This window comes from Halictus rubicundus, chromosome 13 (assembly GCF_050948215.1).
Source record: "Halictus rubicundus isolate RS-2024b chromosome 13, iyHalRubi1_principal, whole genome shotgun sequence".
NCBI lineage: Eukaryota > Metazoa > Arthropoda > Insecta > Hymenoptera > Halictidae > Halictus > Halictus rubicundus.
Window position 1 is genome coordinate 6769552 of NC_135161.1, and position 22217 is coordinate 6791768.

Below are 22217 nucleotides of genomic sequence, written 5' to 3' on the forward strand. Positions count from 1 at the left end.
CTTTTATTCAGTCGGTACATATCACGACGCTCGCGCGCGCCATACAGTGAGAGATTTCAACATTATTTTTAATTCTACAGATTCTTGGTCGCGTTTTACTCGTTTTCACGGTGTAAATAAGCAAGGAAGATCGAACGAAACGAATCAATATTCTACAATCGATCTGCCGAATGTTCGAGGAATGTCTCTTAGGAAATACATATAATGTTCAGAATATTTTCGATTCCGAGCGGTGCTCGGTGTACTCGTTCGCCGATTGCTCGGCGATCTTTCGTTGACAACTTGTTGACAAAGCCGTGACCAACATTTTCGCTAAAGAAGAAGTACATTACATCTTTCTTGGAACAGCCTGTATGTAATTGTACAAGATACAATTTCAGATTGCGACACGTCTTCCGGCAATGTCGCACTGTAGCAGAGCGACGGTTGCACGCGTTAGGCTTCTTCTGCGCAAAAGGGGAATATTGTCAGTACCCCTACATAGGTACAACGGGTATCCCCACAGCCCGTCCAACTATGTGCTCCCGCCGGCCCGACTTTATAATGTGAATCCGAGTCAGTTTCGGGCACAGTTTGCGTTCGTTCGAGAAAACGGTCGGTTGGTAGTTGCACGGTCGGCATTGGTCACATGCCAATACATATCGTAACGAATTGTGTGTTTGTTCGGTCGAGTGCCCTGCGAATAGTTGCAACCGTTGCGACCGGATTCAAAAGTGTTCGCCTCTGTCTATACTCAATTTCCATTACTGGAAAAGGCCCGACCACGAACGGAAAGCCAGAACAAGCGAAATCACGGGAAACATAATCGACCGACAAGTTTATGTAGTAAATGTATCATTATGGAGGATCCAGCTATAGATCAATTTTGCGGTTCCAAGTTCTGGGTGAGTAGATTTCTTTCCGTCTTCCATCGTTCCGATACTTTCGACATTTCTTTTTAAATAAACACGTATCGGGCTAACGTGTTCGTTCCGACTGACCAGCATCCATTCCAATCTCCTGTTTTTCTGAAACGTGAGATTGAAATGACTATGCCGCCGGACGACTTTCCAGCACAGCGGACACGATATCTGCTTCACGTTTTATCGTTCGCGAATCTTAACGGTTCACCCTAACCAAAAGCCTGTTAACGCGATTTTCAATGACCGTGCTGTGTCGAGGGAACAAAAAATGTCAGTAAAATGATCATTCCCGGAGAAATTGCTAGACTTACGTTACCGGGGATGACTTGTTGATTCACGAAAATACATTGAGAAATTTTTCAACAGCATTTGAAACGATCGAATCGATGGTAGATAATTTTTTGAGATTGTGTGATTTTGTAAGCAAAAAAGGAACGTACCAAAATGTAAGGTGTTTGCTCTTTCTGTTTATAGGATGATAAATTGACATGGAACACAGATGATCCAGACATCTCAGAATGTTTTCAAAAGACAGTGTTGGTATGGGTGCCATGTGCATTTTTGTGGCTATTCTCGGGGATGGAAGTTTATTATCTTATAAGTAGCAAGAAGAAGAATATTCCGTACACATGGTTATATATTTCTAAACAAGTACTTCTAGCGTTGCTGATTGTACTTAGTATCGTTGATTTAGGATTTGCTATAAATAGAAGTACTTACGAAGATGTTTTTAGCGTTGAATATTGCACACCGTGCGTGAAAATAGTTTCTTTCGTGAGTATTGTTCGAAACGATGTTATACAAAACCCTGAAAACTCGATAACATTGATTTTAACCATTATTTTCTATTGTAGGTTCTAGCATTTATTTTAGTAATATATAATAAAAAGCGTGGAATGCGCACTTCTGGACTACTATTTTTATTTTGGTTTCTTCTTGCAATATGTGGAGTTGTTCAATACAGAAGCTTATTAAGGCTGTACATTGAGAAGGTACATTTGATATTTATACAACTATATTTTTAAGAGAGAACAGAACTTACCTTTCACATGTATTATCATTTCAGGGGGATGTCAATTATTCGTTTGTATCCTATATGATATATTACCCAGCAGTTGTACTTATATGCTTGTTGAATTTTCTGGTCGATGCAGAACCTAGTTATACCGGATATCCAAAGGTAATTTTATCTACGAGGTCTGTCCTGAAAGTATCCGACCGTTGCAGGCCTACCACTGAAACACGACCATTTTTAAAACGTCTAAACCACTCTTGCAGTTGCGTATCACTTGTGCAGTCATCCGCATAAACTTTACGTAACATAGTCATAGTTTCAGAACATGAATGACCAAGTTTTTGGCAAAATTTAAGACATTCTTTGAAATGCAATTCTCACGATTTGTGATTCGTATAAAAAAAGGTGTACTGCTTTACAACTGACGCTCTGCAAGGGGTCATAAATGTCCCTCCTACTTGGGGAATGTCCACGTTTCGTGATAGTATACCTATAGAAAAAGATTTCCCGACAGAACTTGTATATTATATTAATCTTACGTTTGAGTATTGCGTTGTTAACTATACAAATTAAATTTCACAGGCGGAAAGACCATGTCCGGAGCAGAACTCTTCCTTCCCAGCAAAAATATTTTTCACATGGTTCGATCCAATGGCGTGGAAAGGCTTCAGAAAACCTTTGGAAGCTACAGACTTATGGTCTATGAACGTGGAAGATTCGGCTACAGAAATTGTTCCAAAATTCGATAAATACTGGAACAAAAATTTGCAAAAAAACAACAAGTGAGTGCGACATTTATAAACATTTCACGTTACTTATTAAAATGATAATAATAATAATAAGTATTTTAAAATGCTGTATCAAATTACATTAGTAATAAAATATCAATCCACTTTTGCTAACAAGAGTATTTTGGATTTGCTTTAGGTAAGTTCGGATGCACAGAGAGATAGTAGTTGTCTATATCCGTAATTAAATCAAGCTCTAGTGTAGTTTCTTATAGTTGAATGGAATTTATAAATATTACTTTATTTTGATTTCAGTGTACATAACACTAAGGCATCTTTTAGAAAGTCTTCTGGACAAGTAGATTTTAATAGTGGGTATAAAAAGAATGAGTCGTCGATTTTGCCACCTCTTTGTAAAGCTTTTGGTGCTACGTTCTTGTTTGGCGCCATACTTAAAGCCATACAAGACGTTATGACTTTTGCTAGCCCGCAAATATTAAAGTAAGTATCACAGCACATTCCGGCATGATCTTTTCTACTTTGAATAAATTAGTTTGGTATTCCTGAAATTAGTAAAGTCATTAGGAATCACAACTGTATAGATTATAATTGTTATTATTTTTAATTTAGACTACTCATTCATTTTATTGAGGAACGCGAGTCAATGTGGAAAGGCTATTTGTTAGCAGTTTTACTCCTAGTTACAGCCACATTTCAAACATTAATTTTATCTCAGTACTTTCACCGCATGTTCTTAGTTGGATTACGTGTACGTACTGCATTAACAGCTGCGATTTATCGGAAGGCATTGAGAATGTCCAGCTCCGCTCGAAAAGAATCGACACTTGGTGAAATAGTAAACTTAATGTCCGTGGACGCACAGAGATTCATGGACTTGACAGCGTACATAAATATGATTTGGTCTGCACCACTACAAATCGTTTTAGCCTTATACTTTTTGTGGGAACAACTGGGGCCGGCAGTGCTCGCTGGTTTAGCTGTTCTACTTATTCTTATTCCAGTAAATGTATTGATCACGAACAGACTGAAAACATTACAAATCAGACAAATGAAGTACAAAGACGAAAGAGTGAAGTTGATGAGCGAAGTTCTCAATGGCATCAAAGTGTTGAAATTGTATGCCTGGGAACCTTCATTCGAAGAGCAAATACTAAAGATACGTACGAAAGAAATCAAAGTGTTGAAAGAAGCAGCATACCTTAATTCCGGAACAAGTTTCATCTGGTCGTTTGCTCCGTTCTTAGTAAGTCTCTTTCAAAACTTACTTGAAGCTTTTCAATACTGAAACGAACTTCTATTGTTATTACTATTCTCTGATTATTTTCTTTTTAGGTATCCTTAGTATCCTTCGCAACATATGTACTTATAGATGAGAAGAACCATTTAAATAGCACCGTTGCTTTTGTTTCGCTTAGTCTGTTTAACATTTTAAGGTTTCCTCTATCTATATTACCCATGATGATTGGTAACATGGTTCAGGTGATTAAAAACTCGTTAAAATTCGATTAGTATATCGTATTTGACTGTCTACTTAATAATCGCTTTAATGGTATTCAGACTTGGGTTTCCGTGAAACGTATTAACAAATTCATGAACGCAGAAGACTTGGACCCTAACAATGTTCAACACGATCCATCCGAACGTAAGTGTTAAACAATTCAATGTAAAATATACTACTCAATGAGTCGAACTGGGTTGGACACACTATAAATATACCAATGTATTATTTATACAGCACATGCACTACTAATCGAGAATGGTACTTTCACGTGGGATGCCGATAACATCGAGAAACCAACGTTAAAGAATATCAATTTACAAGTGGATCAGGGACAGTTGGTAGCTGTTGTGGGTACAGTGGGATCTGGCAAAAGCTCCCTTATATCAGCACTTTTGGGAGAAATGGACAAGATCAGTGGCAGAGTCAATACAAAGGTTTTAACACAATTTTGTATATTTAAGAGCCCACATACACTTCGAAGCATAAAAAACAGAATCAGACAAAAGAATTTTTATTTCCTGAAAAATTATTTGTATTATAAAATGTGTATGTACATCTCAAAGCACATACTTTTGCGTATATACACTGCAATTTTTAAAGAAAAATATCAATAAACGAGTCCTGTGGGTCTTGCGAATGCTGTTTCTGAAAGAAATAACAAAAATTTTCTCCAAACCAATAGAAAGTTTCTGTCATTGCCGTTTTTTAAAATACTGATCTTTTGGAAAGTTGCAGCTATGTCAATTCTGAAGTTTGATCACCTTTTTTTATTCGAAAAAAACTATAACATTTCAACTTTTGGCAGAAATTGTCTTAAATATATAAGTGCTAACCATTTAGAGCAAAAACTTTAAAAATTTGGTACTTCATGGGTTAATCAGAGAGATTATTTGGTTAATAGGACAATATGAATTCGTTTCTCTGTCTTACAGGGCTCCATTGCGTACGTGTCCCAGCAAGCATGGATCCAAAACGCATCGTTGCAAGACAACGTTCTGTTTGGGAAACCGCAGCATAAGAACTCGTATAATCGTGTGATCGAAGCGTGCGCATTGAACCCGGACTTAAAGATATTGCCTGCTGGCGATCAGACTGAAATCGGAGAGAAGGGTATTAATCTGTCTGGTGGACAGAAGCAAAGAGTGGCCTTGGCGAGAGCAGTGTACAATGATTCGGACGTGTACTTCTTGGACGATCCTTTGAGCGCGGTGGATTCGCACGTTGGAAAACATATCTTTGAGAATGTGATCAGCAACACTGGTCTCCTAAAGAAGAAGACGAGAATACTTGTCACGCATGGCATCACGTACTTGCCAGAGGTCGACAACATAATTGTTCTGAAGGAGGGCGAGATTACCGAAGTCGGAAGTTACAAGCAGCTACTCGAGAAGAAAGGAGCTTTCTCAGAATTTTTAGTCCAACATTTGCAAGAAGGTATACATCAATTCTTCTGACCTATCTCTTCCTCACTCTTATTCTCTTGATTAATCTTCGTTTATATTTTTCATGGTTCTAAGTTGGAAATTGTAAGTCAGTGAAAAAAGTAATTACGATTCCTTTCTCCCTAAGTCAATTTGTTTGCGATTGCTCGGGAAATGGTTTACATTGCATGTTGGTTTTCGATATTCGTGGTATCGGGGATTAGTAATATTTTTTTGCGTCCTTCTATCGTAGAGATGTATGACAGGCCAACTTGTATTGTGAAGCCGCTTTTCGTGCAATTCTTTCATTCCACTTAGTATGACAGAGTATGGACATGCATGCAGGACTTTGTTTCGCATAACGCATGCCCCATTTGAACCAGAGCATTGCTGAAACATTATCTAGACACATATAATTGTTTAGACTTTCCGTAACTAGTGTTTCAAATATTGCCATTAACGTTCTTTTCAATAGCGAAACGAATTGAGAACATTCTAATGTAGAGTAATAGATCTTTCAGTTACTAAATTCTAATATTAGGAGATTATTATGTTGTGATACTATGATGATATGTTTTCTTTTCTTTTTTTTTTTGTACGACGTATTATTTTTGATATCTATTATGATTATGATAAATTTGAAACAGTGCATGCTGATGACGGCTCAGAAGAAGATTTAAATGAAATTAAACAACAACTGGAATCGACGATAGGCTCGGACGAATTGCAACAGAAGTTGACAAGAGCCAGATCAAGAGTGTCCGAGAGTCAAAGCGAGTCTGGTTCTATTGCTGAGAAGAGATCCTTACGTGGCTCATTAAAGAAGTAAGATTTTTTCGTTGTTATCCAATTTTTTATATTTCTCTCCCTCCCCTCTCTCTCTCTATTTTGATATGATAATTCTTAACAAATTTTTAGACAACATTCTACAGACAGTCAACAATCGGACAGTTATGTACGCAGTAACAGTATGACAGAAAAAATTGCACAGGGTAAAGATAAGTTAATAGAAGTGGAGAAAACTGAAACTGGAAGTGTAAGTTGTTTTTTTTTTCTTTGCTTTTGTGGGATGAAAAAGCTGTTGAAAATATAATTGTTGTACGTTGTTGTTTTTCTTCTTTGAAATCAAGGTTAAATGGCAAGTGTATTCGCACTATTTGAAATCGATTGGATGGTTCTTGTCGATAGTGACCATTATAATGAACGTAATTTACCAAGGATTCAGCATTGGTTCGAATTCATGGCTGAGCATTTGGTCGAACGACAATTTAACAGATAGCAATAATACATTCAACAAAGCACAACAAGATTTGTATCTCGGAGTGTACGGTGGACTTGGACTTGGCCAGGGTATGTTCTCAAAATTCTACGATTAATATATATATAAATATATATATATATATGCTACTTAGCACTTGTTCTCTACCGAAATCGAGTGCACTAGCTGTTTTTGTAAAACAAAACCATTTGTAAGTTTAATAAGGTAAGCTTATTAGGCTTGATCGAAAGTTCTCCAAAAAGAGCATGTTCCTTCACAGATTACACGGTCTTGAGGCAATTTAAATGAGTATATATAAATATGCACATGTCTTAGTATATCATCATCCATACATTGAATTCACAAAATGTCTTTCGTTTCTAAAAACAATTTTACTCGTTAATTAATAATGCTCTAATATTAACAACATCCCACTGGTATTTTACGATGCTAGTGCGAGTGTGGTTTGCTGTGTCTGTAGAACTTTTATATATTATTATATTTATTCTACTCACAGTAACGGCTTTTGTAGTAATAAATGTTTAAATGCAACCATTTCGATTTTTTCTTTGATACTCGAAAGTATATCATTTGTATTTCGCATGTGTTCGTCTTCTGTTATTCATTCAGATGTATATATATATATGTATATATATCTTGTAACTGATAAAGTAGAATTATCAGAATTGATTAAACAATCGTACTAACATTCAATATGATGTTTAAGCATGGATTAATAATATTAAGCTTTTTCATTACTTACACATTACTAAAACTTCGAAGCTTAGTCGTTGAATTGTATCTAGAGTTTTGAGGAAAGTAAACAAAGTTAGAACTAAAGATGATTCACTTTGATGATTAACTGTCTAACGGTTATTTGATTGACGAATGCGAAGCCACGCAACAATGATAATACAATAACGTAGCGCATGTTCACCACTTGGTTTATGTTTTCTGGACAAGCTATGATAGGTAGTCATGATTTGCGAATAATGTACCTATGTAATAATCTTTTCGTTTTTAATTATAAATGCACCTCGACACATGTGTGACTGCAATAAGGAACTTGCAGAGTGGTGTTAGACACACACGGTGAGCTCAGACTAAGATGAATTAATATAATACCATTAAATCAGTTGGTTTTCTTTTCCTAAAACTATTTAGATTAATAAACGAATGCGATTGTTGCAAGAAGAGATGCAAAAATTCTTCATATACAGGGTATCCCAAAAATGTCGGAAAACCTTGAATAGGTTGGTTCCTGGGGTGATTTGAAGTAACTTTTTCTTTAGCAAAAATTTTCGCCTCGGCTTTGCTAAGGAGTCATTAACGGAAAACACCAATGCCACGCTCAGATGGGTCAGCGTTTTTTGTTAATAACTTCTTAACGAAGCGGAGGCATAAATTTTCGTTAAGGAAAAAGTTACTTCCAATGATCTCAGGAATCAACCCTTTCAAGGATTTCCGACATTTTTGGGACACCCTGTATATTTATATTTATATATATATATATAAATGTATCGGGATTAACGATGTATCAAAGTTATCACGAATCGTTGTAGGCCTGACAACCTTTGCTGGGACGTTAATTATGGCAAAAGGAGCAATATACGCATCCGTGCGTCTCTTCGAGTGTATGTTGAAACGTTGTCTCCACAATCCAATGTCATTCTTTGACAGTACTCCGATCGGTCGGCTTCTCAGTCGATTCGGTAAAGACACCGATGTCATTGATAACGTTTTGCCACAAATACTACGTTCTTGGATTACTTGCCTCTTTTCGGTATGCTATTTTCTTCATGTAAATGTTGTGCTTAACCAGTATTGAAAAAGTCTTTAAGTTTACCACATTATATTCATATACCTGAACGGTTGCATTTAACGATGCTTGTTGGACCGTTCGCTCATTGCAATCACGACTTTGATATTATACACTTCACCTGATATTTTATTGCAAGCTAGACTTTTGAAGATATATACCTATGGTAACTATGCGAAGAAGGTATGGAGAAGTGACATAAAGAAAATGTTGTTTGCATGTCGAAACAAAGTTTTTATGGTCGTGTACGGACAAGATCGGTTTTCTCCGAATTGATTTTTCATTTTGAAAAACAAAGAGAGAATGCGTTAGTTTGAGTTTGTAGAGCTTCAGTTCCATTATCATCGGTGCATATTCTTTTCTTTTCAGCGATCTTATATGAAACTATTCATGATTTATCTTCGTGAGCAATAATACTAAAATAAGTAGTATCTGTTTCAGGTAATTGCCATCTAAATTTTCTTTCGAAGAGCCAACTCTCAGACAAAAAAAAAGATCGATTCCGTCTTTTGTTTTCTTTATTCTTTTTTATATAGTCACTAACAATCTACATGCACAACTACTGTACAATAGAGTAACGTCATAATTAGGTAATGGACACAATTATACCATGACCTTTCGTCTATGCGGACAGTGTTGCTTGTGCTTGGAAATTCTCTGCATATTTTGCATAAATCTTTTAAGTATTCACTAATTAATTGCCTAGCTTAACGTGCGCCGTAATCCGTTATGTGTGCCTAGCATGATGTATTGCATATTTGTATATACCCCACAGCAAACTTCACCCACCTCGCATAACATGAGACAGAACAGCATTTTTTAATTTTTTCGTATGACAAATTTATTTGTTTGACAATATAGATATATCTACTATATATACATACATATATCTCGCTCTCTCTCTTTTTTGCTGGTTCGTGCTGTACTAGAAGCGAATAGATAATTTCTGAAATCTGAAAAATATTTCTTGACCTTTTTTGTCGCGGAGAGAAATTCATTGTAACAAACGAGACTTTGAAACGTAGAAACATTGAATGGAACGAAACATGTTGTTTGACGATCGGTAAAATGCTTTGTATAGCATATTTTTCTCTGCTTAAGGTTCGAAATTCCTTTTTTCTTGTTTTTTTCCTTTTCGATACGGTTACAATGAAAGCCAATCATGTCTGATGTTGTAGCGATGGCGAGTTTTTTCTGCGATTTGGCACCGCAGCTGGGCTGCTGGCTGGCTGCTCGCCAGATGCACATAGTGTTGCTGCGTGCTGTGATGCGTTCTCCATTGACCTTCTTTGATACGACACCTACTGGTCGTATTATCTCCAGGTTTGCTAAAGACGTCGACATACTGGACACATCTCTTCCCCAGCAAATTTCTGATAGCATCTATTGCTTGTTCGAGGTAATTGTTGGAAATGCCTGAACCAAACTATAACCATTGGTTTTTATTATTTCTTTCCCATATCTTCTTTGGTCATTGTTTATCGTATGGGTCTACCTGGGTGTACAATTCCATTTTATCAAACGGTTTGTATTGGTTTTGGACCTTGAGTATTTCTCGTTTAACTATAATATCACCGTCAACCCTTTATTTTAAGTGAGCTCATAGTTTGAAATTCTGTGTTGTGGTGGTCCTCGTACTTCAATAATATATATACAGGGTTTTTTCATTTAACTCTGCCACTCCTAATCACTTTGTTATTTATGCAGATACAAAAGAAAAAAATGTTTGGGGAAAAGTTATCGTATTTGGACATAAGTCTATGGTGAAGGTCACCTCACGGTCATATTTTCAGATATCTTACAAACAGTAATGTCTTTTTAAATGGAATTACTTATTTTTTATGCTAGGAAATATGACTTTGAGATGATTTTCATCCACACAGACTTATGTCTCCCTCCAAATACGATAACTTTCTCCCGAAACATATTTTGGTATCTGCATAAATAACAGAGTTATTAGGGGTGACAAAGTTAAATGAGACACCCTGCATATATATATAGCTTTTCAATAAGTTGTTGATCGTACGAGAATATACATTGAATTTCGAAACGAGTAAACGTGCGTGAAATGCCGTTGTGTAAGCTGTAATTGTGTATAATTGTGTCCGTTCCAGTAAATTAGTTGTTTAATGGCAAACTTGAGAAAAATATGGTAGAATATCAACTGAGACAATGAACGATGGTAAAAAAGAGGTTGTGCAGGTATATACGAACAGTCATTTCCATAATTGTGTGTAGTACATGTTTGTTTTAAGATAATAAAGTTATTATCGGTCATATTATATCGTATCGATGGAAAGAAGAAATATTGTTCACGTTTGGTTTCTATATTGGTGTTCAAAACAATATATATGTATACACGCGAGTATCTCTTTAAACGAGTTGCATGATCACTGATTTTCAAATAATTTCTTCACAGTTATTATCATTTTATGATTGCATACATGAACATACGGGTATATGTTATCTACGTACGGTCGTTTATGTTTTTGACTTTTTTGTTTACAATGTTGCATACGATTACGAACACGAAGAACGTTTGTTGAAATATCGTTTACTAAACAACACTTTTACGTTACAGGTCATAGCGACTCTAGTGGTAATAAGTTTCAGTACGCCAACATTTATGGCAGTAATAATACCGATAGGTGTAGTCTATTACTTAGTTCAGCGATTGTATGTTGCTAGTTCAAGACAATTGAAACGCCTGGAATCCGTTTCAAGATCTCCCATATACTCGCATTTCAGTGAATCTGTGTCTGGTATGTAACGACACGAAACCTATGATTCATCACCATCATTCAAGTATTTAATACGCACATGATACATGACATCGATATATTTTTTCTCTTGCTCTCTCTCTCTCTTAGGGTCACAGATTATTAGGGCGTTTGGCGTGCAAGACCGATTTATCCATGAATCTGAAAACAGGGTAGATTTCAATCAAATTTGCTATTATCCTAGCATGATTGCGAACAGGTATAACTTTCATTTAAACTAACAGATAAAAAAAAATGAAGACATTGTGGTCACATAAGAACATTATTGTTTCCCATAGATGGCTGGCGGTGCGTTTAGAAATGGTTGGAAATTTAATCATTTTCTTTTCGGCACTTTTCGCTGTGTTAGAAAGAGATACTATGGCGCCGGGTATGGTTGGTCTATCCGTTGGCTATGCCTTACAAGTAGGAGAAACACATGTTTAGCTTTACACGATAATTACTGGTGTCGAGGAGAGTAAGTTGTAATTAACGACGCCTTTTTGCTCAGGTAACTCAAACGTTAAATTGGTTGGTAAGAATGACGTCCGACGTTGAGACGAACATAGTCGCGGTAGAGAGGATAAAGGAGTACACGGATACAACTCAAGAAGCTCCATGGACGAATCCTAATTACGAGCTTTCCAAGGAATGGCCTACGCAAGGACGCGTCGAGTTCAAAGATTACAAAGTTCGTTACAGGGAAGGGCTGGACCTTGTGCTTCGCGGAGTCTCGTTCTCTGTCAAGGAGGGCGAAAAAGTTGGCATTGTTGGTAGAACCGGCGCTGGAAAGTCATCTCTGACGCTGGCTCTGTTTAGGATAATAGAAGCGGCCGAGGGACGAATCACCATCGACGGCGTCGACATCTCCAAACTGGGACTCCACGATTTAAGATCCAGACTTACTATCATACCGCAAGATCCTATACTGTTCTCCGGAACTCTGAGAATGAATCTAGACCCATTCAACAATCACACAGACGACGAAGTTTGGAGGGCGTTGGAACACGCACATCTCAAGTCTTTTATCGAAAGTAAACACATTTTAAGTTCCATTAACGCTTAGCTTACCAACAGCTGTACGGTTGTTAACCCTTTCAATTAACCCCATAAAGCTTATTAGCGGGTTAGGCAAAGTGTTCAGTTGTATCAAGGGGGTATTCTGGTTTTCATTTTCGCACGAATTTTTAACAATTTAAAAAAAAAAACTATCGAACCTTTTATATTGGGATTTTGTACACGTATTTATTGGTAGTCAAAGTACATATGTGATTTTTTTCAAGTGAAATTAATCAAAATTACTTGAGTTGTATATAGTTTGGTTTTAAAAATCAGAGTACTCCCGAAGTAGCTGCTCAAACGATTCGTAATGCTGTTGCGCCATCTGCAAATAAAACCGGTGATGCAAGGAACTATACGTAACCTAATCGTCGAAACTAGGTGAAGATACATAACGTTGTTGCAATGCATTTCAGATTTGGCTACCGGTCTTCTACATGAAGTAACCGAAGGCGGAGACAACTTAAGTATAGGTCAGCGACAATTGATATGCTTGGCGAGAGCTTTACTGCGAAAAACGAAAGTACTTATTCTTGATGAGGCAACAGCATCGGTTGATCTCGAAACCGATGACTTGATACAGTCAACGATTAGACGAGAATTTAACGACTGCACGGTCCTCACGATAGCTCACAGGTTCAATACAATCCTTGATTCAGACAGGTGAGTTTCGCGAATCGTAATAGAATTTTTCGAACGTCTCGATTGGTACTCAATATACTTAATACTTTATAGGGTCATTGTCCTCGATAATGGACTCATTATGGAATACGATTCTCCGGAAGCGTTACTTCGCAATTCGTCAAGCTTGTTCTATGGTATAGCTAAAGATGCAGGCCTTGTAAATTAAATGAAATGTCAATATTTTATGAGCAATGCGATCAATGAAGAAGGTCTTTAATCTACGAGGAAACATTTAAACAGGAAAAAAAAGAGTATAGCGGCAATTTATTTGCATAGAGTAAAAAACAAAAATACGAAATATTCTTAGACTTGAAACGATCACAAATTTTTGTAGAACAACTTTTTTCGATAAAATTCTACGGCATATATAAAAATTATCAAGTACAGCTCACTTACGAAGTAGAACGAAAAAAAATCTGTTACTTAAAGTACTGCCATTTTAGTAGCACGTTCTGTGCTAAGTAGCATAAGTTTATAAATCTGTGTACAGTGACTTAAAGAAATCGTTTTAATAGTTTTTAAAAAAAAAAGCTGCCTTCAGGCTTACACTTGCATGTGAAACCTGTGCGACGTACAAAATAGAACAGTATTTTTTTAATTACCCTTAACTTACATTCAACTTTTATTTGTACCGTCTAGTGTTTTTATCTCTTCTCACGGAGGAAAATAGTTACCCACGATTTAGCATTATTTGCACAAGTTGTTCAATCGGAGTTATTTAATTCTGAGAGGTTTCATTGATCGAAATCAAACACCGAGATATATACGTTTAGTGAAACTTTGCACTTTTAAAGATGGACACGATGCATTTCTCTAGGTTTTGTAAATGTGTTCTTAAAAAGCAATAATGCTTCTAAGTGTACGCAACCACGAAGATATACTTCTGATCATTTTTCTCTGTCACCATGTACTCGATACTTTGATTGATATTATAATTGTTTAAATGCTATATTACTAGATAGTATATTGTACATGAATTATAGATAGATAAACATACACACATATACAAGGTGTCTCTGAAATCATGGTGCCAACGGCCGAATGATGATTCTACATGCAGAAATAAGTCGAGAAGATCCATAACACTCTTTCATTATCGTTTCGTTCTCGAGAAAAATCAGTTTAAATATTCGCGTCTGTTCATAACTTTACCGGTTCTACTTGTAAATATTAGGGCACGCGAACCTGACGGATCTTCAAACTGATTTTCCTCGAAAACGAAGCTTTCGATAAACAAATGTTATTCTTTTTCCCCCGACTTATTCCTAAACTTAGAATCAAAAAATCACTCAACCGTTCGTACGATAATTTCGAATATGTCCTGTATAAATAGTACTTGAATTCCTGTAGTGCCATGCAACCTGTACGACATCACAGAAAATGATATTAATGCACATTTAAAGTACTTTCCTTATGGTCTTTCACAACTTAAATAAAAACTGTTTACGGTGCTATTATGCAATAAGATTAGTATTTTTAATCTTTCGATGATCAATGTTTTATCACACTTCTCGAGTATGATTACTTTTTAACAACTACTTACCTTATATAGTATACAATGACGCAGATACAGCTGGTGTGGCGCTAAACAGGATACTATATAAACAATTGCAAATAAAATGAAAACAAAAAAACATCTAGGTTTCATCTTGAGATAATTGTATTTTTTGAGCATGGTAAGGAAATAATGTATATAAAAATTTGTACCTTAGACTGTTTATACACCTCTAGTACATATTCACTATTATACTGCTTTTGTACAAAAAAAGGATAGCCATTGCAGATTCTTCAAACAGTATATAAATATACTGCTCCTCGATAACAGTATAACATTAAATTTGTGAGATTTTATAACTGAAACCAGTGATAAATAGACACTACGTTAAACATCAACTTCTGTTAAAACCGATAAGTTCATATAAATACAAAAGATGTGACTTTTTGGTCCACTATTCAAAGTATTATTGTTCATTCAACGTGGAACGTAATAATAAAAACTTTAATCTTTATTTTGGAATATTATGTAATGTATATCTTAATAAACAGTTATATCGATATTACCCAACATACGAAACCCAAAACACGGGACTACAATATTTATGGTTCCTTCCAAGTTTGTTATCGTATCGGTTTACATAGATTCCAGTGCGTGTTGGAATTATGCTAAGTATATGAAAAGTACTCGCATGAAAAAAGTAATAGAAAATTTGCGAACATTATTTTTTAATTCATAAAATTCGTCATTGTTATACGACAAAGATATTTCGACAATATACAAGCCAGAAATATTTAAAGTATACAAGTTACATAAAGTAAAACTTAAAAGTAATATATGAACGAGCGTGACGTAAATTATATTAAATATTATTTATTGTTTAATTTAAATTTTTAAAGTTTAATTTAACTTTTAGCGTTTGTGTTACACCAACCTTTGTTCGTCTAGAATTTACACATTGTCTGCAAAAATATTTTGCCTTAGTTTTCTATGTAAACAAGATTTATCGCAAAAATTCAACTTGACTGCTAATGAACAAATAGTGAGAAACAGGAGTATTCGTGAAGCAAAACGTGGAAATAAAAAATATATATATATATTTTTTTATATCAGTAATTATATATTGAATTGTTTGGAATTTAATTTAATTAGTAAAGGAATGCACCTCATCGATTATGTTTAGTGTATATAAAATAGTTTCTACATTAACAACATTAATAATCCTACAGTGGAATGGTCGAAAGTATTTATCAAAAATGGTATCGTTATTAACAAATAATAACAATATTATCATGAACTATATATAATTCAATACAAAAAATATAGCTCGTTTTATTTCCACAGTCTTGATATAGGAATACTCGACTGAATTACTAAATACTTGGTTAAATTATTCGGCCAAATACTTCCATACGTACGCGTGTGTAATTCGCACGATTAATTTTATTCTTCTGTGTATGAATAGGGTAATCGTAGTTTGAGGTATTTCCTAAATATTGAAATAAACTTTATATTTGTTGAATATCGTACAGGACGATAACAGTTACAAATCATCGAAATCGAGAAGTTAAAGACAAAAAGTCAAAACCTAAACACGATGACAACAGTTTTCACTAGAATAAGAAACATCTTATTTAAAAGAATAGACGAGATTTTCGATGGCTCGTACTAAACTTATCCCGATGATTATTCGCCTGGTGCAACGTGTAAGGACATCCTGAGTTGTACGGATGTCGATATCTTTTGCCAGGTTCTTTTCATTGGACTAAATCTCAAAACCGAAAGAATATATACATACACACACATAGTTATATCAAATTTACCGAGTTACACGTAAATGCGTGTAGATATATCCTTTGGTACTAATAAGTTTATTAATTTCAGATAAAGTTCGAATAATACAGTCAACGCTAACATTATGTACCGGATGTTAATCGTCCTTCTTAGCTTCCTCATCTTTCGGACGATCCTCAATAGCTTTTTGCTTTTTATCGTCGGTTACATTGGCTTCCATTTCACCGGAGAAGCCGAATTCGTTCATTCTAGAGTGATCGGTTTTGTATATCCATCTTTGGTACAAAAATATGAAGAAAACTATGTCGTCGCGGAAACAGCTGATTCTGTATAGCGTTGGCATTTTGATAACGAAGGCGAAAATGTCATCGATGAACGTGTTTAAAAATTTATAAGACATCATACGCCATGGAAGATGCGCCACGCTCTTTAATTTATAATTAATAAATAATTGCGGTGTCATCATGATGAATCCGAACGTTAGTAAAAATCCATAAAGCATATTAAGCACCCAGGAATACCATCCTTTGTGTTCTAAATACATTAACGAATAAATCGCGTATCCTATTAGAAGAGGATACAGGGCCCGCGAGAGATATTTAAAAGCGATTCTGTCGTACTCTTTCGTGGAAGATTCAACGTACGACCCTTTATCGTGGAAACTAATTTTTGGAAAGACGCCGAGAATTTTCGAGTTCCTATTTACCCTAATATCTATCACCTTATTAATTTTCCATATTTCTATACATAAACCTATTATGCAACTGAACCGAACAACTGCATTCGTTTCGTTATCAAGAATGTATAGTAACACAACTAACGACTGGAACACATTGAAGAACACGGATCGAACCGATAGACCCTCCAAAGAGTTGCGATTGTTCCAGAATTGGATATCTGAAAAATAATGAACAATGAAAGAATACAACGCGAATTCAAACCTGAGTTCATACTTGTGAAAAGATTGCACCTTACCATTCTTAAATGCTAAGAATTCAAATACACTGTGTAATACTGATACAACTATAATCAGATTCAACAAATACGGATTCGTAGTCAATAGTGTTTCTTTGAAAGTGTCTTCATCGTTTTCATCTTCTTCCGCCGTTTCTCCATCGCCTTAAAAATAAAAGTGTTACTATCATCCGTTTACGTTTCTACCAATATTAACAAATAATACAATATACCCATAAGCATGGACGTCAATTTGGTTCTCTTTGATTGAGCCGAATAAATTTGCCATTTAAATAACGACAGAGGCTGATAATTTAATCTGAGTTCAAGTTCCTTTACGGTATCGTTGAGAGGTTGATAGTCCTTTTGCATATTCCAGAAGTCGTTCAAGTATATTACAGGCTTATAGAACATCCCACCGGGTGAGAATTGAATATCTGCAAAGCGAATCAAAATACAAAGTCAAACAATATAAATATGAATTTTTATATTTTTCTATTATTCAATGAACTCACAGGTATCTAATGGTGGTGGAACTTGACCGTACACCCAGTGATTTTGGTCGGTTACCAAATTGATAGTTAAGTTGGGATGCCAATGGGACACAAGTTGATTTTTTAATTCAGCTTTCTGTAATAAACATCGATGCATTTAGTCATATGCTTGCAAAGTCCATCTATAATTAAATTTTGCAATTATACACACTTCGATTTCGTCTTTACTGGCAGCTGTTTCTCCGGTCAACAAATTATGTTTTTTCTGGAATTTAAGCTTCTTAAATTTATTCAACAATTTTTTGGAATACGACATGTTTTCTCCCGCATAAATGTTCTTTCCTGCTCTCGGATTAGGAGACTTTCCGCTCTTTGTAACGTACACATGAAGGAATATTTGTCCGTTGTTCTTCAAATTATCAGATGGAGTAAATTTATATTCTAAATATCTCTGGCCATCATTAGTTGGTCCGCCATACCAATCCCCGTATATCAATCCCTCTTCCTTCCATACCAATGCTCTTGGGTCATCAAACTGATGGAAGTTCTCGCTTTCTGATAAATAGACATGCAGATCGAACAGTGTTCCATTTTCGAATATGTTAACAGCTTGTACGGGTGTTGGATTAACAGCAGTGGGTTGAGGACGTCTGAACAAATAGCTAATGAAATAGATAATGAGGCCACGGATGATCAGTGACTTTGTAATTGCAAAAAAGGATTCAAGCCTCGTGGGCTGATATTTTTTCCTTTGCTCTTCTACTTCTGCGTTTACCTGTGCAACGAAAATCAATGTTAAACAATATCTCGATAACGAATTTTTTTCTTCAGAATATGCATTATCATCATCGTCGTCATCTTTGAACAGAACAGGTTGCTGTGATTGACTGTGATCACATTTATCGCTCCATTAAACAGTCACGGACACGTTATCAAACGAATTCACGAATCGAACAAACGACGTCTTAAATCGAGACTCTCGTTAAACAACATTTCAATAACAAAAAGCCGGAATTACAGAACGACGAAGTTGAATGCATTAATTCTTTCGGATAATATACGACAAATGTTTTTCATAGAGAGACCAAAGGACGAAACAGAAAAAAATGTATAAAGCAATGTATAATTCACACACATCTCTCTCCTCGTTGTTCTCCGCATTAACTAGTTCTCCGTTTTGTTGATTGTCATCCATATTTTCGGCTTCATTTAGTTCCTTGGGCTCTTGACTATCATTTTCCGCACCCACCATTTTTGTCTCCGGATTGTTTCGGTTCGGTTCGGGTGTATTCTCTGGTATTCTCTGCGGCGCAGAGTCTGCGCGTTTCCAGAGGGAGTCACATAGAACCGGATGTTCGATACACGTCTTGAATTACATACTTCATGGTAATGAACTTGAAACTCATTGAAATCGCTTTAATTCGAAAGACCTACATGCCGATACAGCTATACGAATTTTTAATTATTAGACACGATATAAAAAAAATTATTCTCGAACTGTCATTATTTACACAACGAACGAATAATCTTATACATAGTGCCCTTCGGTCAGTGATTCCAATAATTTGAATAATTTGAATCTTTCAAGTTTCAATACATACCGTACGCGCGCGCCGGATGATGGCTAGGCAAAGTGTATTTGTTCTAACTTTAAGATGATTCTCCGGCCAATAGCGACGATACGTGCGATGGTGGGGGATCGCTATTGGCCGAAGAACAACAAAGTGTACTCGTGTAATAGTAAGTGCGTAATAGTAAGAATCGTCTTGGAGTTAGAACGAATACACTTTGCCTAGCCATCATCTGGCTCGAATTCAATTGGCAACAGCTAGTTGACTGTGATTGGACTTGAAAGGTTGTCCCATTTTGGCGGGAATAATGTGACACCTTGAAGGTTAGACGCTGTCGTTCCCTTCGTTGTTATTGTTATTGTAGTTGTACGCGATCGTCTGTTATAATTGTTGATTAACATTATGTGGTGCACGACTCCCGAAATTTCATGGCACAATCGTGATCCAGTCCTGAGCATCGATGTACAGACTGGAATTTATGAAACATCGAAAGGTGAAACGTTTTGGCGCCTTGCGACCGGCGGTGCGGATTCTCACGTTCTGGTAATGTTTTGATTATTACAGTAAATGTATATTATAAATAATTAATCGTGTGATCGTCTGCTTCTTTCGCCAGATATGGTATTTAACGACAAACAGTACCGGTGGTGCAGTTGTGAAATGCGTGGCGGATTTGGAACGACATCAAAAAGCAGTGAACGTCGTCAGATTTTCACCCTCGAAAGAGATTCTAGCTTCCGGGGACGATGGTTTGTATTTATATAGTTAATTGAATTAATTATAGATTTACCAGGATTTAATTATGCTTTATACCATCAGAGTCAACCATTGTTTTGTGGAAACGAAAAGAAGACTGCGAGTTTCATGTTATTTCCGAAGAGAATACAGAGCAATGGGCTTCTTGGAAGGTATTAAGGGGACATTTGGAAGATGTCTACGATATCAGTTGGTCCCCAGACTCTAACATGTTGGTCTCAGGATCTGTAGATAATACAGCTATCTTATGGGACATTTATAAAGGACGTTCTACAGCCATATTGGCGGAACACAAAGGTTTCGTGCAAGGAGTGTCATGGGATCCTTGCAATCAGTATATATGCACGATAAGCACGGACAGGTGTGTTGTAAGTTTTCGTGGAGACACGTTTATTTACTTTCCAATGCATCTAATGCGATTACATTTTCAGAACGTGCCGCTTGTTCGATATAAGTACAAAGAAAACAGTGCAGAGGGTTTACAAAGCCAAAATTCCAACACCGTCGGATCATCCATTGAAAGACAAGACAGTAAGACTGTTTTACGACGATACGTTCAAGTCTTTCTTTAGAAGACTGACATTCTCTTTGGACGGACAATTAATTATGGTACCATCCGGTATAATAGATCCATTGGAGACCACGGAGAGGATATCCAATGCGACCATAGTCTTCTCAAGGCACAATCTGAAAGAGTATGAACACATTTTACAGATAAATTTTACTGTTCCCCTTCCAGAGTTTTATCGACGATTTTACTTTTAGGCCTCTTATGCTCTTACCGTCTTTAGATGAAAGCACCATAGCCGTGAGATGTTGTCCCATCTACTTTGAACTGCAAAAGGATGGTCCAGTCCCCCTGATAACGCTACCCTATAGGATAGTGTTCGCTGTTGCTACACAGCATTCTGTGTTGATATACGATACGCAGCAGGTATCACCGATCGCCGTGATATCGAATATACATTACACCAGATTAACCGACGTCTCTTGGTGAATAATAATCATTTTCTTTATAAGCACGAGCACTCGAGAGTACCCGAACTTGAATCTGATAAAGCTGTATCTTTGTAGGTCAAGCGATGGTAAAATACTGGTAGCGTCGTCAACAGATGGCTACTGTTCTATCATACACTTCCAAAAAGGAGAGCTTGGCGTCGAGTACAAAGACGAAAATAAGATCCCGGTGAAACGCATCGACAGTAGCGATTGCAAAAAGTCTTCCGTATCGAGTAATACCGATAACGGTGCAAAACGTCCATCCATAGACACAGATTCTAACGCGATGGACATTGATATCTCGGTTTGCGCGAAAGCTGGCGAGCTTAGCAAGAGTTCAGAGAATGCGTCTGATGGAAATAACAAAACAGAGAAGGTCTTGGAACAAAAGTTGAAGGACGTGACGGTGACCGAAGAGACCGAGGATATTCAATTAGTGTATAGCGAAGATAGCACCAGTAAAAGTGTGAATACAAAAGCTGACGCTGAAGGTTCGCAGAAAAAATCAGACACACTATCGGCCGTGCCCGCTAAAGTCCCACGAAGGGTGCAGTTAATTACTCTGTCGAGTCCGAAAGGCAATAGGAAATAAAAATTCCAGAATGAAACAGTAAACAAAGTCATTCTATGCAATGCGAATGTTATTTTTATACTATCGTCTTTTTATATTGTATAATAAAATATCGTAGACCAATGTCGGGATTTATTCTCGATTTTATTGTACAATTTCCCAGAACTCGCGGACATGTTTCGCTTGGCCTGTTTCGAACCAAATCCGCTGGATGTGCGGCGGTACATTCGTGCCAGTTAAACTGAAATCAAAATCTATTTCCCTGTTATCTATACAGAATCGTTAGTAAAAAGATAATGTACCGAACAACTGCGCATTTAGTCTAAGTGAGAACTGTTCTATCTCGGTGGGCGAGTCACGTTTGTTTTGCCTTCACCAACGTAATCTTCGTGCACGAGTCTATACACTAATTCGTG

The 22217-nt window shown here is 36.4% G+C and overlaps 3 protein-coding genes across 6 annotated transcripts; 2 read left to right on the forward strand and 1 right to left on the reverse strand.

Annotated features, from left to right (window-relative positions):
- The first annotated feature begins 345 nt into the window (after positions 1-345).
- Positions 346-16249, forward strand: Mrp (Multidrug-Resistance like Protein 1). 4 transcript variants are annotated; one of them, XM_076798980.1, is made up of 22 exons: positions 346-884; positions 1377-1676; positions 1757-1894; positions 1969-2082; positions 2500-2699; positions 2824-2844; positions 2961-3146; positions 3276-3909; positions 3999-4145; positions 4224-4308; positions 4402-4601; positions 5100-5601; positions 6236-6413; positions 6507-6624; positions 6719-6938; positions 9844-10064; positions 11247-11427; positions 11536-11644; positions 11724-11850; positions 11936-12458; positions 12900-13146; positions 13219-16249. In XM_076798980.1, the coding sequence occupies exons 1-22, from the start codon at positions 840-842 to the stop codon at positions 13331-13333; spliced, it is 4611 nt and encodes a 1536-aa protein (XP_076655095.1). In that variant the 5' UTR covers positions 346-839; the 3' UTR covers positions 13334-16249. The 4 variants fall into 4 exon arrangements, with proteins under 4 accessions (XP_076655095.1, XP_076655097.1, XP_076655094.1 ...); XM_076798979.1 differs by lacking the exon at positions 9844-10064 and adding an exon at positions 8409-8629 and having other exon boundaries at positions 349-884; XM_076798982.1 differs by lacking the exon at positions 2824-2844 and having other exon boundaries at positions 347-884.
- LOC143360277 (putative lipid scramblase CLPTM1) lies at positions 13691-19235 on the reverse strand. Its single transcript, XM_076798983.1, has 6 exons — positions 19040-19235; positions 18116-18679; positions 17926-18040; positions 17644-17847; positions 17432-17575; positions 13691-17353 (listed from the first exon to the last, which is right to left on the reverse strand). The coding sequence occupies exons 1-6, from the start codon at positions 19154-19156 to the stop codon at positions 16593-16595; spliced, it is 1905 nt and encodes a 634-aa protein (XP_076655098.1). The 5' UTR covers positions 19157-19235; the 3' UTR covers positions 13691-16592.
- Positions 19236-19735: 500 nt separating this feature from the next.
- On the forward strand, positions 19736-21936 carry Caf1-105 (chromatin assembly factor 1, p105 subunit). The gene is made up of 6 exons (XM_076798984.1): positions 19736-20018; positions 20092-20224; positions 20295-20592; positions 20663-20926; positions 20997-21224; positions 21306-21936. Exons 1-6 carry the CDS (start codon positions 19878-19880, stop codon positions 21820-21822), a joined length of 1581 nt encoding a protein of 526 aa, XP_076655099.1. The 5' UTR covers positions 19736-19877; the 3' UTR covers positions 21823-21936.
- The last annotated feature ends 281 nt before the right edge of the window (positions 21937-22217 follow it).

Excerpts from the sequence above, each read along its gene's own strand:
- LOC143360277 (XM_076798983.1), bottom strand. The coding sequence starts at position 19,156 with ATGGTGGGTGCGGAAAATGATAGTCAAGAGCCCAAGGAACTAAATGAA. Across the intron at positions 18,041-18,115 it reads CCAGTAAAGACGAAATCGAA|AAAGCTGAATTAAAAAATCA; the intron begins GTGTGTATAATT and ends TGTTTATTACAG. Across the intron at positions 17,576-17,643 it reads ATTGACGTCCATGCTTATGG|GCGATGGAGAAACGGCGGAA; the intron begins GTATATTGTATT and ends TTTATTTTTAAG.
- Mrp (XM_076798980.1), top strand. The coding sequence starts at position 840 with ATGGAGGATCCAGCTATAGATCAATTTTGCGGTTCCAAGTTCTGG. Across the intron at positions 885-1,376 it reads TTTGCGGTTCCAAGTTCTGG|GATGATAAATTGACATGGAA; the intron begins GTGAGTAGATTT and ends TTCTGTTTATAG. Across the intron at positions 6,939-9,843 it reads TGGACTTGGACTTGGCCAGG|CGATGGCGAGTTTTTTCTGC; the intron begins GTATGTTCTCAA and ends CTGATGTTGTAG.
- Caf1-105 (XM_076798984.1), top strand. The coding sequence starts at position 19,878 with ATGTGGTGCACGACTCCCGAAATTTCATGGCACAATCGTGATCCAGTC. Across the intron at positions 20,225-20,294 it reads TCTAGCTTCCGGGGACGATG|AGTCAACCATTGTTTTGTGG; the intron begins GTTTGTATTTAT and ends TTATACCATCAG. Across the intron at positions 20,593-20,662 it reads TGCACGATAAGCACGGACAG|AACGTGCCGCTTGTTCGATA; the intron begins GTGTGTTGTAAG and ends TTACATTTTCAG.